Source organism: Lycorma delicatula, chromosome 8, assembly GCF_047948215.1.
Source record: "Lycorma delicatula isolate Av1 chromosome 8, ASM4794821v1, whole genome shotgun sequence".
In the NCBI taxonomy this organism is placed as follows: domain Eukaryota; kingdom Metazoa; phylum Arthropoda; class Insecta; order Hemiptera; family Fulgoridae; genus Lycorma; species Lycorma delicatula.
The window spans coordinates 49994549-50012362 of NC_134462.1; the positions used below are offsets into that span (position 1 = coordinate 49994549).

The following is a 17814-nucleotide window of genomic DNA, read 5'->3' on the forward strand; positions in this document are numbered from 1 at the left end:
TAAAATTTATAAAATAATAATAATAGTCTACTGGTAACTTGATTTGCAGGTAAACACATGCAAAGTAATCCATGTAAAAAAAAAGTTAAGCAGTTTACCAACATTTGCAGATACAGTTCATTTTTGTTTTGAAGATGGTCCTGAACGTCTTCGCCCATGGGCACAATGGGTTAGGTGAGTATAAAAAAGTTACGATAACAAGAATATATGTTAAGTACTATTTATAAAACATTAATTTTTTCATATGGAAGCAAAAGACTCTTCAAACTAAAATCCAACATTTCCTATTCAGCAGTCATGCAAAGAATAGAAAGAAGAATTCTAAGAACATGCATAAATAAAAGACGACTTACTGATGGGGGAGAAGGAGACAAATATCAAACCAAGAGGTACATAAGGATGTAGAACCAGCTCTAGACTACTTTAGAAAGAAAAGAATCTCCTTCTTTGGATACAATAAGAACAGAACCAAACAGGCTCGTCAGGAAACTGGTCGAGAAATACTGGAAAATGTCCAAAACACCGACCTGTATAACCAAAATTAAACAAAATATGGAAGAACTAGAAATCACAATAGAAGATTTACAAAACAAAACTGACAATATAAAAATGCTAAAAGCAAACTCCAGATTTAAAAATAAAGAAAAAAACAACATGGGTTTGTTTAGAAGAACTCATAAAAGCAAAATCTGGCAGAATGAAGAAGTATTAGGAAGCAATCAAGAAAAAAAAAGAAAACATGAACCAGAGTTGACTAAAGTGGTCCACTGTCACCTAAAAAAAAAAAAAACATTAATTAATTTCTGCTGAAATGAAATAGGTCTTTTTGCTTTTATTTATTCATAAAATAATTTTAAAGCTCCAAGTAAGTAGTTTACAATATGAAATGCATTATTTTACAACAGAAAAAGCACAATAATATTACTTTGCAATACTTTTTTCCAATAATTTTTATGGTTGGATCTATGTAAATTAGTTAAGACAAAACAAACACAAATTAAAGTTGTATTCTTCGAGAGTAATAATGATTTATAATCCATTCCTGTGATGAACAGAGTGACAGTATCACTAGTAGGACTTTAGTGACAACTGTATTTTTTGGGCTTGGCTTGGTGATTTAAAAAATTTATTCAGCTCAATAAAGAAGGACTCCAGTATAACTGGCTTAACTATTATGCCAGAAATGGTTTATTTGTTGCCCTTGAGAATGGCTATAACATTTCATAAGTAACTTGGATCTCATGTTATTTCATCTATAGTTGTTACAATCATGGCATTTAACAAAAAAAATACACCTAAGCATTCACAAATATTATAATAAAAATTTTCACTCACATGGATGAAGTGTGCTAAAGAAAGGAATTAAAAGCTAGAGGACTGAAATAACTGAAGGAGAATAGGCTACAGTGCTAATAAAATTAGTAAAGAAATTTTTTAAAATAATAAAACGTACCAATACAATAATAATGTCTAATTTTTAATAACTAGACCTAATGTACTTTATGCACTGGCTATGACAAAGATAATGTTGAAATTCAATATTTAGAGTTATTTGGGGTTTTTTTACACTTATTAAATATTTATTATTAATGAATGGATGCATAATAAATACTGCAATCATTTTAAATGCAGAATCAAGTAATAATGTATTGAGTACTAATAACTGATGACATTAATGCATATGAAACAGTAATATTAAGTACAACCAAAATGTGAAATTTGTTAATTTAATTATTATAATAATACATATGTAGAATATATATATATATATATTATAATATTATAATTCCATAATGCAATATTACATTACATTTGTATATTACACTATTTATTAACAACGAATTTAAAGCAGTTCAAAAAATGATCAGTACAAAAAATTTTGTAAATATTATGTAAATACAACTAACTGTACAAATCTAACAGGTTTTTTTGTTTTTCAGAGTATCTACATTTGTATTCATTACCATAACACAATTAGGATTTTGCTGTGTTTACTTCATATTTATATCATCAACATTTAAAAAAGTAAGTGAAAATCTTCATAAACCTAAAATATTAAAAAATGAGCATTGAACCCTTCAAAAAGTTTTATAAATTATAAAATAATAAATTAATTTTTATCATTTTAAATCATATTATATTAATTATCACTAAATTTGTTGGGTACTGATTATTAAACATTTCATTTTGAATACTGCAGCTTTGTAACCAAATGAAAGTTTTTATCTTAATTTATTTTGGCATTAATTAAGTATGTGTTTGAGTTGTGGTCAAACATCTTTTTCTAATTTTTCAAAAAATGTTCTAGTTAGATACCTTAATATTGGCAGCACAACATATATGTAAGAATGTTTCATAAAAATTTCATTTTCTGAATAGCATGTCAAACAGCTGCTGGAAAGAACAATATCAATAAGACTTTTCTCATTGAAACATTGCCTAGCAGGTTCTTTTTGTATGTATACATAATAACTTTTATACCTAATAAAATTTTGAATAATATGGTTTAAATACAAAAAGATCATTTGGAGATAATACCTACTCAACATTCATCAGTCAGAGATGTCCAATATTCCTGGAAACAGTACTTATGATGCTAAACTGAAAGATTATTTTTGGCACTGGATAAACCTTCAAACAATTACAATCAATAATTCTATTTTGTACTTTATTTAAATTTTCATTCTATTAATTCAGTCCTGTTATTAAGTTCAATTTGCTTTTGAAAGCACATTCTCATTTATTCATATATTTCATTCATAACCTATAAAAAAAATTAATTTCCGTGTAAAAAATACTAATTAGCTTAAAGTATATAAAAATATTAACATAATAATTGTTTTATATGTTGCAGGTATTAGAGCCTCATGGAATATCAGTTGACGTTCATATATTTATGGCAATAATTCTAATACCAATTTTATTAACAGCACTAGTTCGTAACCTGAAATTTTTGACGCCATTTTCTTTTATAGCAAATATCTGTCTTATGTCTGGTGTCGTATTAACTTTATATATATCATGTTCGGATTTACCTTCAGTAACAACCAGAAATGCTGTGGCAAACTGGAATCAACTTCCATTATTTTTTGGCACAACAATTTATGCATTTGAAGGAATATCATTGGTAAGTAATGAAAACATTTTTTGGTGATTAATAAAATAAATATAAACTGGATGTAATTGTAAATATATGTAAACATTCTTACAATTGTTACATAGTTGTAAAAATATAACAGTTAATTAACATCGGTGGCATTCTGGCTGAGGTGGACTGAAATATGTCAAATGTCGAGATTTTGGAGATGATCTCTGATAAAGTCCATAAGGCTAGGTATAGAGGAGGTGGTGGTGGGTGTCTTCCCCTACGAGATCAGTTAATTACTGAGACATACTTTTGATCTCACAAATAATATAATATAAGAGTGAAATATCAAGATAAGCAAATAAAAACACAAAAGCAAATAGGAAAATATTACGATGCATCCCAGTTGTTTATTTTTGAAGTTATACTTCTTTTGGCTTGTAAGGAGAAACTGATCAGAGTGTATTTTCAGCAAGATACAGAAGTTATGAGCACTGATGTAACACACCATGAAGATTTGCGCAGGCCCAAGTGGATCAATTTGCACGCACATGCATGTAGCATCTAATTCAGTCAGTCATTTAATGGAATTAAGTGATTAGCACTTGTAAACATAACAGATATTGAGTCATAATAAATATATATTTATATACACGGATTTCTGAAGACAGATATTTTAAACTGTGAATATTATTGTTCATATTCATAAAACTTTATTTATATTGCAATTCTTTTTTATGAAAATTGTGTATCAAGATTTGAGGTTATACCTATGTAAGTAAAATTTTTTATGAGTAAAATTATATTTTTTAATGAGACAGAGAATAGCACACAGATAAATTCTTGATTTTAAAGCTAAAGCTTTTAATAGACCACATATTAAGGCATCCTGGAATAGTCGAAAATATTAGAAGAACAAGTATAAGGAAAAAATTATGCAGGCAGGCAACGTTGGGAGTATGTAAAACAAATTGTTAGGGATGTAGTATGTAGGGTATACCGAAATGAAATGACATATGAACATATTTTCCTAATGTGGTGTTAAATGTAGATACTCCCTCTTTTTCACTATTAAGAGTGAGCAATTCAAAGGAAATGTAGATATAAATATAATTTTTATTGATAACTAACAAAATTTCATATACTGAATAGCAATTTACATTAATTAAAAGTTTATTCTCATTAAATTGTAAACGATATAAATTTATAAAATTAAAAAAATAATTAACAACTCACTCTCAAAACCATATGAAAATTATAATTTCAGATATTTTTTTTACATACTTAACTTTAAAGTTCCTGTTTTGACGTACAATTTCCATGTAATTTTGAAAGAATTTTTAATAATTGTTATCACATTGCATCATGCTGGTCAATGATTCTTTTTTGTTTACTTTTTTCAGGTACTTCCATTGCAGCATGAAATGCGCAACCCAGAGAAGTTTGATACACCTTTTGGTGTACTTAACATTGGAATGTCAGTCATCACTGGTATTCTAATATCCATTGGATTCACTGGATATCTAAAATATGGAGATGATGTCAAAGGCAGTTTGACTTTAAATCTACCTCAAAAAGAAATGTATGAATAAATGGTCTATAAAATATGGTCTATAAAATACATTATATTTATATTATAGTTAAACTATTTTAAGAACAAAGAAGATTTAATGTTATTATAATTCACAGTCATTTGGTATAATAAGCCAGAATTAAAACTTGTTAAAACACTTACTTTCAAGTATGTTAATATTAGAGGTTCATTTAAAATAATAAAAGTAATATATAGAAATAAAAAACAGATTATTACAAAGTATTAGCTAGGTAGAATGAAGAAATATTTTTGCACTTCCTTTTTAAAAGAATATTTTAAAAAGTAGTTTTTAAATCTATTTAAATTTTAGGAACAATAATGCAAATTTTTCCACGAATTTCTTAAAGTTTTTAGTTAAAATACTTTGAGTTCTGGAATGATATCAAACTGTATATCATAGAAGATTATAAAAAAAAAAAAATACCTTCAAATCATCTGTAGATTTTGTAATTTTTAATTTAAATATATTTTATAGCTTCTGCATAAATAATCTGGAAGAAATGTATTATGTGACTATAAGAAAATTTTCTCTACAAAATAAAGAAGCTTTATTGAAACTGATAAAAAGTATTGGTTTAAACATACTATTAAAAAAAGCATTTTTTAAAGTTAAAAACAGAATTTTGCACAATTACAACTTTATTATATATATTATACAAAATAGTTAAATTGTGTTTATGTGGACTGTGTATGTATGCACAAGCATGTGCATGTAAGTATGAAAATAAGTGATTTTTTATCAATGAACTCATCTGGTGTACAAAATTTTTAAACTTATCTAATAAAGACAATAAACTTTAAAAAACATTCTTATCAATTGTTATTAAAGTAATTAAAATATTACAAATTGAAAAAATTACAGTTATAACAATAAAAATATGTGAAAATAAACATAAAGTTATTATTATAAGCTATGAACAACAATTCTCATACTGTTCAATATTGACTTACTTGTCAATTAAGTGTTACAGAAAAAACACTCTTACATTTTAAATATGTATACGTATCATTCAAATTATGTAGCGGTAACAAACTTTACAATGGAAAATTCACAGATTCAAATCTTCCCATAATTCTCCATAAAACTCAGTAATACCACCCCCCCTCACCCACCATACATACCCTTTAGTATATTAGATTATTAAATATTTAATGGGCGTTGAACAAAAGTATCATCAGTAAAATTGGAAAAGGAACTAGTTAGTAGTTATGAAAATATCTTGTAGAGACCCATATATTTAGAAAACAAGCTACTCTTAAAAATTCGTTACTTACATTTAAACATTTTATCACACTGATTACTAAATTACATAAAAGACTATTATAAAATAATAATAAATTTAGCTAGATAAACAAGCTCTTTTTTTTTAGAAAAGACAAATTAAATGTTGATCTCTGTGGCAGAGTGGAAGCGCTTGGCCTCTCATCCAGAGGTCACAGGTTTGAATCCCAGTCAGGCGTGGAATTTTTCATACACTTCAGAATTTCATTTCCATATTCCATGCACAAGCTTATGTGACTATATCATCACGCAAAAATAAAAAAACTCATGTTGAAAACCAGTGTACTTCACATTCATATATCTTACTATAAAATAATTTATTTTTAAATTGCTTTTATTTTATTTCATTTAAATAAGTTAATGATTAACTATAATATCTATAATTTTACAGATTTTCTGAAGTAGTACAATTGGTAATATCTTTTGGAATTTTATTATCATACACTCTTCAGTTTTATGTTCCTGTAACAATTGTATGGCCAATTATAACAGAAAAGTATGGACCATTTAAAAGGCCAATTTTATGTGAGAAACTTTTTAGGACTTTCGTGGTTCTAATAACATGTAAGTGTAAAGTTTATTAACTTATGTAAGAAGAACTGTATATTTTTATTAGGTGTAATTTGAGATTTGTTTAGGTTACAAATCTGCTCCTGCCCTCTGCCCAGAGTGTACGACTCAACGTGTATCATAATTTATGTTTTATAAAAGATTTAGAAGCTCTATTTTACCAGGAAATCTCTTCAACCATTAATATGCTTAATGTGCAGGCACTACCCAAGAAAGAGTTCTCTAACGTGGTTTATAGGCAGCTCCTTACACTAGATTATCTCTAAGAATCTATACGTCCCAGCATCCTCAGCATGGATCAAACAGAATCATATCTTATCTATATATCAATGTGGCTAAGAAAAGACAAGGATAAGAAAGAAGGATGGCTGGTGAGAGAGGACATTATACCAGATCATGTGTTGTGGAAGAACAATATAACAAAATTAAAAAACTCTTCACAGAAGATCTAAGGCCCTCATCAGGCATTAAGTGCCCATCCCAACCACAGTTCCTTCGAGTTATTTTTACTAAATATAGGAACAGCGTAATATTGGTCAATGATTTTATACTGACCATCTTAAAAATATCCTATAACAAGAATTACCTAACCTTGAGAATTTAAAAAGTCACTCAAATATCTACTTCATGAAATAACAACTTCGCATATCTTCAGTCATGCAATACATACGAATGGATCCAACTGAAACATAAATCATTCACAAGAACTCATTGAGGATAGTCCAAGTATGTAATTCAATTATTTTGTAAATAACATCTAATATAATTTTATTTTAAGCATAAGATATAACTCAAAAGTAGTGTTTATAATATTTTTTCGCTATAATTTTAAAAAATGAAATAATAATAACAAATAAGAAGATAAATAAGACAGTAAACTGCACCTTTTCACAAATTGATGGTCCACAACACCTGGAAGTTCCTGGAGTAGCATCCTGAAAATTGAAGGCTGTGAAGTAAGAGTAAACTTTAAAAGCCAGAACCAGGTTTAATAAGCCTGTAGATCACTGATGCTGGGTGTAGTCTAGTAAGACAGCATACAACAGTTTGCTTGGTAATAATTCATGACACAAGAATCAATGCTAAATTAAATTTGTGAAAATTATAAGAAAATCGTTTGTAAATATTAAGTAATCTAAATGTTCTTATTATTAATATGTTGCTTACTGATAAATACCTAACAAAATAATTTGAAAAAATAAAGTAGCTATAAAAATTAATAAGTAGAATAGTTTTAAAGAAGTAATTTTTTAAACAGAGAAACTATTATAAGGATAACACAGAGTTAGTGATCGCTTTTCCTGGGAAAAGAGTTGTATTCATACAATTAATATACAGTAAAAGGGTCTGGAATTCAAGGCCAAGATCAATAAATCCAATTCATCTGATAGTCTTATTTATCAATCATACAAAAAAAAACTCTTTGAAAACTTAATACAAGAACAAATTATCTCAAAGAAAGAGTGAACCAAGTATAGTTTAATGTTGACTATTCTTTATTATTGTCATTATTTAATGCTTCATGTTCAGTCAATAGATCTGGAAAGCATTAAAATCTGATTTATTAAAGTTGTAGACATTATCAAGAGACTTGCAGAATATTGCATAAATCAATCAATTACAGATTAATTACTTTTAAAGAAACAAATCTAACTGTTTCACTAAAAGACCAAGAAGAATTTCTTTCAGATTTCTTCCAGGAAGGAATTTCACAGCCAGTGTTGATGGATGTTTCACTGTAGAAGGGACTGATAGTTAACTTCGATGACCTTTAGAAGAAAACCATTAATTTTAAAGCAAGTCATTCAGTATTTAGTTATTTTAAAGTGTTATGATGTTTTGAAATACTTTTCAATTAAATTAACTCAATATTATGATATACTACTATTAGTAAACCTAATTTAGCAGTTGTAATTCAAAATAATTTTTCTTGTACCTATAAAATAGCAGTGCTTAACAAAAGTTTTGCCTGTATTAAAATAACTATTATTATAAATGTTGTTAACTATAAATAAATGCTACCAAGTTATTAACACATTAAAAATTAACGGTTGGTATAATTTTTTTTTTTTAATTTCACAAATAGTACAATAAATCATTTTTTGTTTCTCGTCTGTTAATTCAAAATTATCAGTATCACTTTAGTCATCAATTGTTTAATTTTTTTTAGAATACAGAAACAATTTTTTGGTGTTTCATGCATACTGGTTTTGTTTTATTTATTTATTTTTATTTTACATTAATATTTATATTCTTTAAATTAACATCAACTGATTAATACTATATAGAACTGATTGATTAATGATTGCATTAAAGTGTTTATTAATGGTTTATTAAATATAAAAAATGTCAATCTTTACAAACTTATGTGATACACAAACTGAAAAAGTAAATTATTTTTATTGTGAATGAATATAGGAACTTCACAAATACAGAATTATATTTTTTATGTTAAATTTTTTTAATTCACTTGTACCCAGTCTGTTAAGTCACAAACAAAAGTTTTATGGAAGTGCAAAATTTATAAATACTCTATTATCAATATTCAAACAAAAATTTATTATTATAGTAAGTTAAGTTATAACATAATAATAGTTTTTCTTTAACTTTATTTCATTACATATTTTGAACCACTTTTCAAAATAATATTCAGTGATTTAATTGAAATCAATTTTAAATTATTTAGTGAGGTTATGTTTACATTTATCAAATGAATATTTCAAATTTATTTAAATTATTTTTGTTAATATTTTTATGATTATTTTGAGAAACTGATAAACTGTTTAATGTTTCAAATATTTTCATTTACCCAATGGGGAAACAAATGTAATGTCCAAATTTGTTACCCTTATCTTGTTTGTTCAGACAATAGCAGCACACTTTGAATCCCTTAGAAACAAGATTTTATTTGAAATATGCTAACATAGCAGTTAGTTACTGAAGATGAGAATGGAAACTGACAGGGGCTGAAAAAATCATGAGACAGATGGAGAATATACTTTGAAAGGTTACTAAATATAGGCTTGGGGATAGGCAGAGGGAAGTTGAAAATTGAAGATGAAGGAAAAAAGTGACAAATTCAAGATATGAACTGGCAGTAAGGAAATAATATGGGTGTTATTGTACCAATTTTAAAAAATTGTAAAGATTGCAGCGGTATGGCAGTTATTTCAGAAATAACTTCGAAGAGAGTTTCAGAAAACAGATTAAGTGAATATTTTGATGCTCTGGGCACAGAAATCATACAACACCTTACTAAAAAGGTTAATTTGGAGGACTTTACAAAAAATGAGTGTGGAAAAAAATATAAAAATATTGGCCAAGGAAATGCAGGAATCCCTTGATTAGGTAAGAAAAAAAAATTTGCGACTATCCCTTAATAAAAGCGGTAACAAATTTGATTAGTATGCTTGAACAAGTTAGAATTTTTTTTGCAAACCCTCTGAATTGTTGATAACTTAATTTCAGGGATTGTAGTCTACATGATTAGAGCACTACAATAAGTTTATTCTTCAATTCTGTTAAAATTAAATTCGTTTGTAATTTTATTTATTAATAAATTTAGCCCGAATGGCAACTATCTAATATGCAATAGCCATTACAGTATTACATGTATTATTTTATGAACAGGCAAGTGGTAAGTGCTGATAAAGATGCAGTGGCCAAATATCCTGAAGAGTTGAAGAAAATGGATATGATTACTGTCAAATCTTCAATGTTGATGAAACAACCTACTCTGAAAAAATGCCAACGAGAACATTTTTGGCAAGAAAAGAAGTGAAGACAGCAAATTATAAAGCATCCAAGAATAGATTAACATTTCTGCTTGGAGGTAATGCCAAAGGTGATTTCAAATTAAAACCAGTGCTAATTTATCGTACAATGAACCTATGGGCATTAAAAGGCTGTAATACATAATCCCTTCCAGTAATTTGGAAATTAAATGAAAACGTTTGGGTGTCAAAGCAGTTGTTTGAAGAATGGTTCATATGCATTTTTGTCCCACATTTGAGAAATACTGCAAAGAAAATAATTTAGACTTTATAGTTCTTTTAATCCTAGATAATACCCTGGGCATCCCACTTCACTTAATGATTTAAACAGTAATGTAAAGGTTATATTAATATCATCAAATACAACTTCTTTACTATAACTAATGGACTAAGGAGTTATTTCTACATTCAAAGCACATTACATGCAAAGAACTTTTGCCCAAGCAATTCAAATTACAACTGGAAATAATCCAATCACTCTAGAAGAATTTCAGAAAACTTTGATATTAAACAAGCAGTTAAAAACATTCACAAGTCTTGGGAAGAAGTAACAGGCAGCTGCATGAGAGCAGTCTGGCAAAATCTTTTGTCTGAATGTGCCAGTGAGTTTGGTGGTTTCAATATTCCAGTCAGTGATGTTATTGATGAAATTGCTACATTTGGTAAAAGACCTTGGCTTTGAAGAAGTAGATTTGCAAAGTGTTAGAGAATTATTAGAATTCCATTCAAAATAACTAAGCAATGATAATCTTGAAATTGAGCAGCCAAAGGCACATGAGGAAGAAGATAAAAAAACAGAAGAAACGGAAAACACACTGAAAGAAATTTCAGTCAAAAAACTTGAGGAATTATTAAAAACAACTGAAGAAGCCAATGATATCATTTTATAAACTGATCCAAATGAAAAGAGGTATGAATGTTTGCCGAGGGCTAAAGAAGCAATTGATTGCTTTTATAAAATTAATAAGATAAAAATAAGAATAATTTTTTTATTTTTTCAAAGCAGTTTTTACAGTTATTTTTTTTTAATTTAATATTTTTGGGGAAAAAACATGTTATTTTGTGAAAAAAAATTATGCAACTTTGTAAAATATAATTTTTTTTGTTAAAAATAAGTTTTAATTCTTACTATAAATTTTTAAATACTATATATACATATTCTTCAATGACTTAAAGTACATGTAATACAATATTTACGTTTTGACAGAGAAAAAATACATGTTTATAATTTTGATATTTTTCAGGATTATCCATTATATGTACTCCCATTGGTTTTTTTAATTTGATTAGTCCGGTTTTAATATATATGGTGTATTGCGAGGATTTATTAAACATACTAATGCCTATATACCAAAAGTGTAAGAAGTATGTAAACAAAACTTGGATCTTGCATGTTCTAAATGTCAAGTCCGATGTATGTGCAGAGGTTTGGGTTTCAGAATCACAGAAAAAATTAAATTACAAGCAATAGGAAGAAAATTCTTAAAAACATGGTAAAAAGAAAAAGAAATTATATGAGGAATGCATTAAGTAAGGCTTCTCACAAATACATAAAGTATTTGTACAAGTTAGAAAGAGCAAATTTAAATTGCTTAGGCGTATTAGGATAACGAGGGAAAAAAGAATCGTATTGAATATTTTGAATTGTGCTGTTAATAAGAAGAGACCAAGAGGTTAGATAAACTTAAGAAAGATATTAAATGTAAGATTACAAAGGCAAAAAGGATTATAGAAGTAATGTGGTGGAGGAGAATAAGATAACAATGGCTCATCTTGTAATTTTGTACACTGCCATCTTGTAAGTTGTTTAATGATATTAGCATACAAGTTTAGTTTGAAAAATATAATTTTCATTGTATTTTTTGCATTCATTTGTTTGTTAATTACTAGAATTAATATGTTTAATAATAGCAATAAAAAACAGGTGTTCTGTTCATAAGTAAAAGTTCAAATTTAAACCTGATGAATGTCATCCAAACAGGATGTGAATTCATCCTCATGATGAGATGAATTAAAACTGACAATGACCTAGCCACATCACTTTTTGAGTGCAATTTTTTATGAAATATAATAATGTTTATATTCTTTATTCTAAAATCTTATGAATCACAACCTTTAACAAAGGAAAACTTAATTTTTAACAGTATGGAAGGAAATGAATAAAAATTGGTAATTACTTTTACTGGTAAATATTATAGTTTAAGTGTATAAAGAATAAGTAATTATGCAACATTTTAATTTCCGGTAGTAGTCTTTTTACTTTATCAGTATTTACCAAAATTATAGATTCTTCCCAGTAAATACTTTAAAAGGAGTGAATAAAAGTTTTTAATGACTTAAAATCATCAGTAATTACTGTAGTTTTTTTTCAGTAATCTAAGACCCATACTGAAAGCTTCTACTGAACAAGAGAGATGGCTGTTTTCATGAGAATATGTAAACCTAAAAACTTTAGGGAAAGAAATCTATAAGTGAAGACAGGTACAAGGAACTGGTTCATTTTAACAAGGAATCTGTGGAACACTTAATTACTTTGTTTTTATAAGAAACTAATGAAACAAGATGAGGGGTTGTAAGCACCCCATGTAAAATGGAAATATTTTTAAGATGCTTGTTTGATCCGTGGTACCAAAACGGTGTTGCTGAAGATTTCAGAATTCACAAAACTACAATCAATAAAATATATAATGATGTTTCTAAAGAAAGTTACTTCTAAAGCTCCTGATCAGATTAATTTTCCCCAAATAGTAGATGAATTTACAGAAGCTAGAGAAAATGGAATAACAAGTTGAAAATGCTGAATGTAATCGGAGCAGTCGACTGCACTAATTTGGCGATAAAAAAACTGAAAGCTTTTGGTCATTCTTACATCAACAGAAAGGGTTATGTGAGCATTAACTTGCAGGTCACATGCAATGCGGAGGGGAAAATAACAAGCATCGAAGCTACTGTTGGAGGTGGAGCAGTGTATGTAAAGAAATATCCAAATTAAATGGTGCCATCTGACTGTTGGCAGACAGCGGGTATGGTGCAGCTCCTTAGCTCCTAACATCATTTAGTCAGCCATGGTCTGTAGGAGAAACGACTTTTAACAAATAACATTCTAAAGAAAGAGTGTTCAGTAAATGAAAATCCGATTTCCAATATTAGCCATTTTAATTAGAGTGAAACTGGAAAAAGTGCTGAAGGTAGTTATTGCTTATGCAATGTTGCGCAATATAGGAAAAATCGTTCATGATCAACTTAATGTAAATGAAGAGAGATGTCAAGAATGTGAGAATGAAGAGGAAGAAGTTGTAGTTGAAAAAGATGAAATCGAAGCAAAATGAAGCAAAGCAAAATGAAATTATGGCTCTTTTGCTACACATACTTTAAAAATGACTGTAAATGATATAATTGTTGAACTAAACCAAGTAATAGTAACTTTTGTTTGTAATGTATTTTTATGTAATTATTAATTAATTTTATTTAATATTAAAGTTTATGTAATTAAATATAAAAGAAATAATAAAGGATACCAATAAACACAAAACAAGAAAAATAGATCAGTTCAACAGTTTGGTTAAGCTGGTCAATCTAGTCAATCTTATTATCAATTGACTACAACAGATGGACCGTTCCATATCAACCAGATGGTTGTTGGTCCAGTGATAATTTTCTCTATTTGTTTCTTTGTGATTTTATTTATTATTTTTTTGTATATTTTCTAATTTCAAGAAAGGTGTGAAGGGAAAACTTATTTAATATTTTATTTCACACAAAACAGTAAAATACAGTAAGAAAAATTAATTCAAGACAAGATAATCTGATAATAAAAAATTTTCATCTTCCTGTTTAGTGCAGGTATTTCTTTCTGATCTCTAATTTTGTTTTGTAAAAGCTGCATTTTTAATTCTTAGTGTTTCTTCTGTTTCTAATAAAGTCCAGCTGTTCAATATGAACCAGTCGATGAAACTCAGTTGTGGATAAAGCAGCTGATTCTTCAGTCCCATACCTATTTTTCTTCCTTTTCTGAATAGCTCTTTCCTTTCCTGAAGGTTGACTAGTAACTTCAGTAGACACATTCGGTGATGTTTCTTCATCTGCCACACTTGATTCTTAACATTTTTGTTTTGTAACAAACCCAACAGCAAGCCCACCTGGTATTTTATTTAAGCTGATTCTTCAGTCCCATACCTATTTTTCTTCCTTTTCTGAATAGCTCTTTCCTTTCCTGAAGGTTGACTAGTAACTTCAGTAGACACATTCGGTGATGTTTCTTCATCTGCCACACTTGATTCTTAACATTTTTGTTTTGTAACAAACCCAACAGCAAGCCCACCTGGTATTTTATTTACAATAGGGTTTTCATATTTTTCCAGTATCTCAATAAAAACTTTTTCCCATGCTTTTCTGTTTATACTTTTGTTACCTAATATCTTTTTATCTATTTTTTATTTTACTTTAGTTTTTAGGTTATTTAAGATCCTATTTATTTTTTCTATGGAAATAGTTTCTCCAATACTTTATGCATAATCATTTTTTATTCATTCCAAACCTTTTCTTTGTCTGGTACTATTTTTGCCAATAACAATCTGTTCAAAACAATTGTATTCTTCTATAGGGCAGTAACAGATGCGGCTCTACTATTGCATTCTACTTTTGTTAATGATGCATCAGATTGCATCTCACTTTCGCTGTCACAACATTTCTAGTATTAAACATGTGTATCAATACAGCAGTATGTCAATAAAGGAACAAGTTCCAAGTCCAAGAACAAACTGCAGGAATAAACCGGAAATGTGATAACATAGTGACTTAATTTGCAAACATGTTGAGACAGGTCCATGAGAATAAATCATTTTATCAGTAAGTATATAATTCAGTACATTACACAAAAATACTGATTCCTTTCAGTTGTTACTTATCAGTAATAGTAAAATGTTATTCTCCTAACTCTAGTTATTATATTTCATCAGTATTTATTACATTTGACCAGTTATTACTGATTTTTATTCACTTCCCTCATATTTAATACAAAGTAATTAAAAAATTGTAATGTTTTTCTGTTCACAGTTGTAATAGCAGAGTGTGTTCCGAATGTAGGATTATTCATTTCTCTTGTTGGTGCAGTTTGTGGAACAACATTAGCACTTATATATCCACCAATTTGTGACACATTATTGCGTTGGCCATCTGACTTTGGAAGATTTAATTGGCGTCTAATATTGAATTTTTTTTGTTTAATAGTAGCAATAATTGGATTAACAACGGGTTGTTATTACAGTGTTGAAGCTATAATAATGGAGTATATGTGATATTAATAAATGGTAGTTTAAGTGATCAAATAAAATTATAATTTGAGATATAATAAAGTTTAAAAGATACAAATAAAAAATAATTTATGTTACCAAGATGAAATAAAAGTAAGTTGATTATAATTAGATATTATATGAAAAAGCTTAAACAAGAAATCCAGAGCTATCAAATACTTCACTATAGAGCTATTGAACATTAATATGATGAAATAAAACATAAGTTTTCACTAAGAGAAATTTAACAATCTAGTCTTTCAAACATTATGTTCTAACATCTAACTGTTAAACTATTAAATAATATGGAGCGAGACAATCACCAAAATTCCTTGAACATCATTAACATGAACTTCTAGTTCTTAATCTAGCACAACTTTTTCATTCCTAGTGCTTTAAAAAGATACATACAATCTTTTTTTTTATATATAATTTTTAAGTAATTAAATACTTAATTTTTTTTTAAATAATATTTTATTGTTTCCTAATTTCTTTTTTAACAATGGTTATAAAGATGTGATGGACTACTTAAGTACAAAAAAGAATATTGAGAACATCATATATTTTGGTTTTTCTAGACAGGAGATTCATCAGCTCTTCTATACTAATCATGGGATATAAATAGATTTACTCCCTCCTAAATGTTTTTTTATTGAAATTTATAAATGAATACTGAAAGATTATTAAAAAAAAAGTGTGGGATGCTGGAATTCAAGGAAACTGAACAAAAGCCACTGAAAAAAGTAAGATAGAACAATTTGAAGAATTACAATTCAGTAGATTGTGGAGTAGGGTTAAGTTAAAAAAATGGCTACTGATAGGATATTTTAGAAAAGTCTCTACATCTTGATTCATTTAGCGTAAAAAAAGAATGATTACTAGGAAGTCAATTTTTGTATGTTATCCAAAGGTGTATTATGAATTCGATACTTTGTAAACACTCAAAATATTTGAGGTAAATTAAGAATTTTAGAAAAGAGAATGTACACTAATGACATTAGTAACACAAACAAATGGTATTGTACTAATTACATGAAACTTATTTGTTAAATAAACTCAAAAGTAGTTTTTTTAGTATAAAATACTAAGCAGCAAACATTCATCTTACCAACAAAAAATATTGATAAACTGAGATTTTTGACTTGCTTTGTTTGGAAGCCAACCTTTGCTTAATTAACTTTTTAGTATAATTTTTAAAGCAGGTTTTTGCTATGTTATTAATTCAATTTATATCATACATTTTAGTTGTAATTTTATTTAAAATATGGATAGTCTTACAAAAAACATCCTATAAGTTACAAAAGCCATTCAAAATAAAAACAAAAATGAAAAATCTGCAGCTTGGTAAAAATAAGAAGAAATATAGAGAAACACAAAAACAGGTTGCTAGTGATATTTAGCTGAAACTTTGAAATCAGATGAAATATTCTAATTTTTAACTTAATTTTTCTGACTAAACTTCTTGAAATTTCAATGAGAATATTTTGAATGTCAGAGTTATTTCAAGATGTAACTTTATACTATAATAGTAGGAAATAATGACAATAAAAAATAAAAAAATATTTTCCCATCATTTACGAAGAGAACTGAATTTTTCTTTTAAAAAATTTTCTATTTAGTCACATAAAACAAGAGATAAATATTAAAAATTAAAAAAAATCATGACTGCCAAAAAGACATTGGTGGGGGGGGGGTGACAATTTTGTATACAGTATTAGTTATTTTAGTATATAGTATAGTTTTTCCCAAATTTATTTAAACATATATATATATATATACACAAGGGTAAGTCAATTATTATCCACAATGTAGTTATAAATTTTACTGCAATACAAATAGGAAACTTACATATACATTATTTTTCAACATAGTCCCCTTGCATTTCAACGCACTTGGTCCATCGTTGCACAAACTTCCTGATGCCCTTATAAAAGAAGGTTTTTGGTTGAGCTGCAAGCCAGTAGTGCACCGCTTCTTTCACTGTTTCGTCTTAGGTAAGTCGATGGCCCCTTAATGCCTCTTTGAATTGACCAAACAAGTGGTAGTCAGAAGGGGCGAGATCAGGACTATACAGAGGATGAGCCAGTACTTCAAAGTTGAGTTTCTGTAGCATTTCAGCAGTGTGAGCAGCAATATGTGGACGGGCATTGTAATGTAACAATACAACACCTTTCAATAGCAGTCCTCAGCGTTTGCTTCGAATTGCAGGCTTCAGCTTG

The 17814-nt window shown here is 27.9% G+C and overlaps 1 protein-coding gene across 4 annotated transcripts in view; it reads left to right on the plus strand.

Annotated features, from left to right (window-relative positions):
- The window catches only part of LOC142329154 (proton-coupled amino acid transporter-like protein acs), a 103871-nt gene extending 88187 nt beyond the window's left edge, over positions 1 to 15684 (plus strand). For 2 of the 4 annotated variants that reach the window (XM_075373501.1, XM_075373500.1), the window contains exons 4-9: positions 50 to 174; positions 1941 to 2025; positions 2855 to 3127; positions 4489 to 4667; positions 6353 to 6525; positions 15360 to 15684. In XM_075373501.1, coding sequence (XP_075229616.1) covers positions 50 to 174; positions 1941 to 2025; positions 2855 to 3127; positions 4489 to 4667; positions 6353 to 6525; positions 15360 to 15601 — 1077 coding nt within the window. In that variant the 3' untranslated portion in view covers positions 15602 to 15684. Of the gene's footprint in view, positions 1 to 49; positions 175 to 1940; positions 2026 to 2854; positions 3128 to 4488; positions 4668 to 6352; positions 6526 to 10161; positions 10364 to 11548; positions 11568 to 15359 lie in introns of those variants that run through there. The other 2 variants (XR_012757430.1, XM_075373502.1) reach the window with 2 other exon arrangements.
- Positions 15685 to 17814: the final 2130 nt, after the last annotated feature.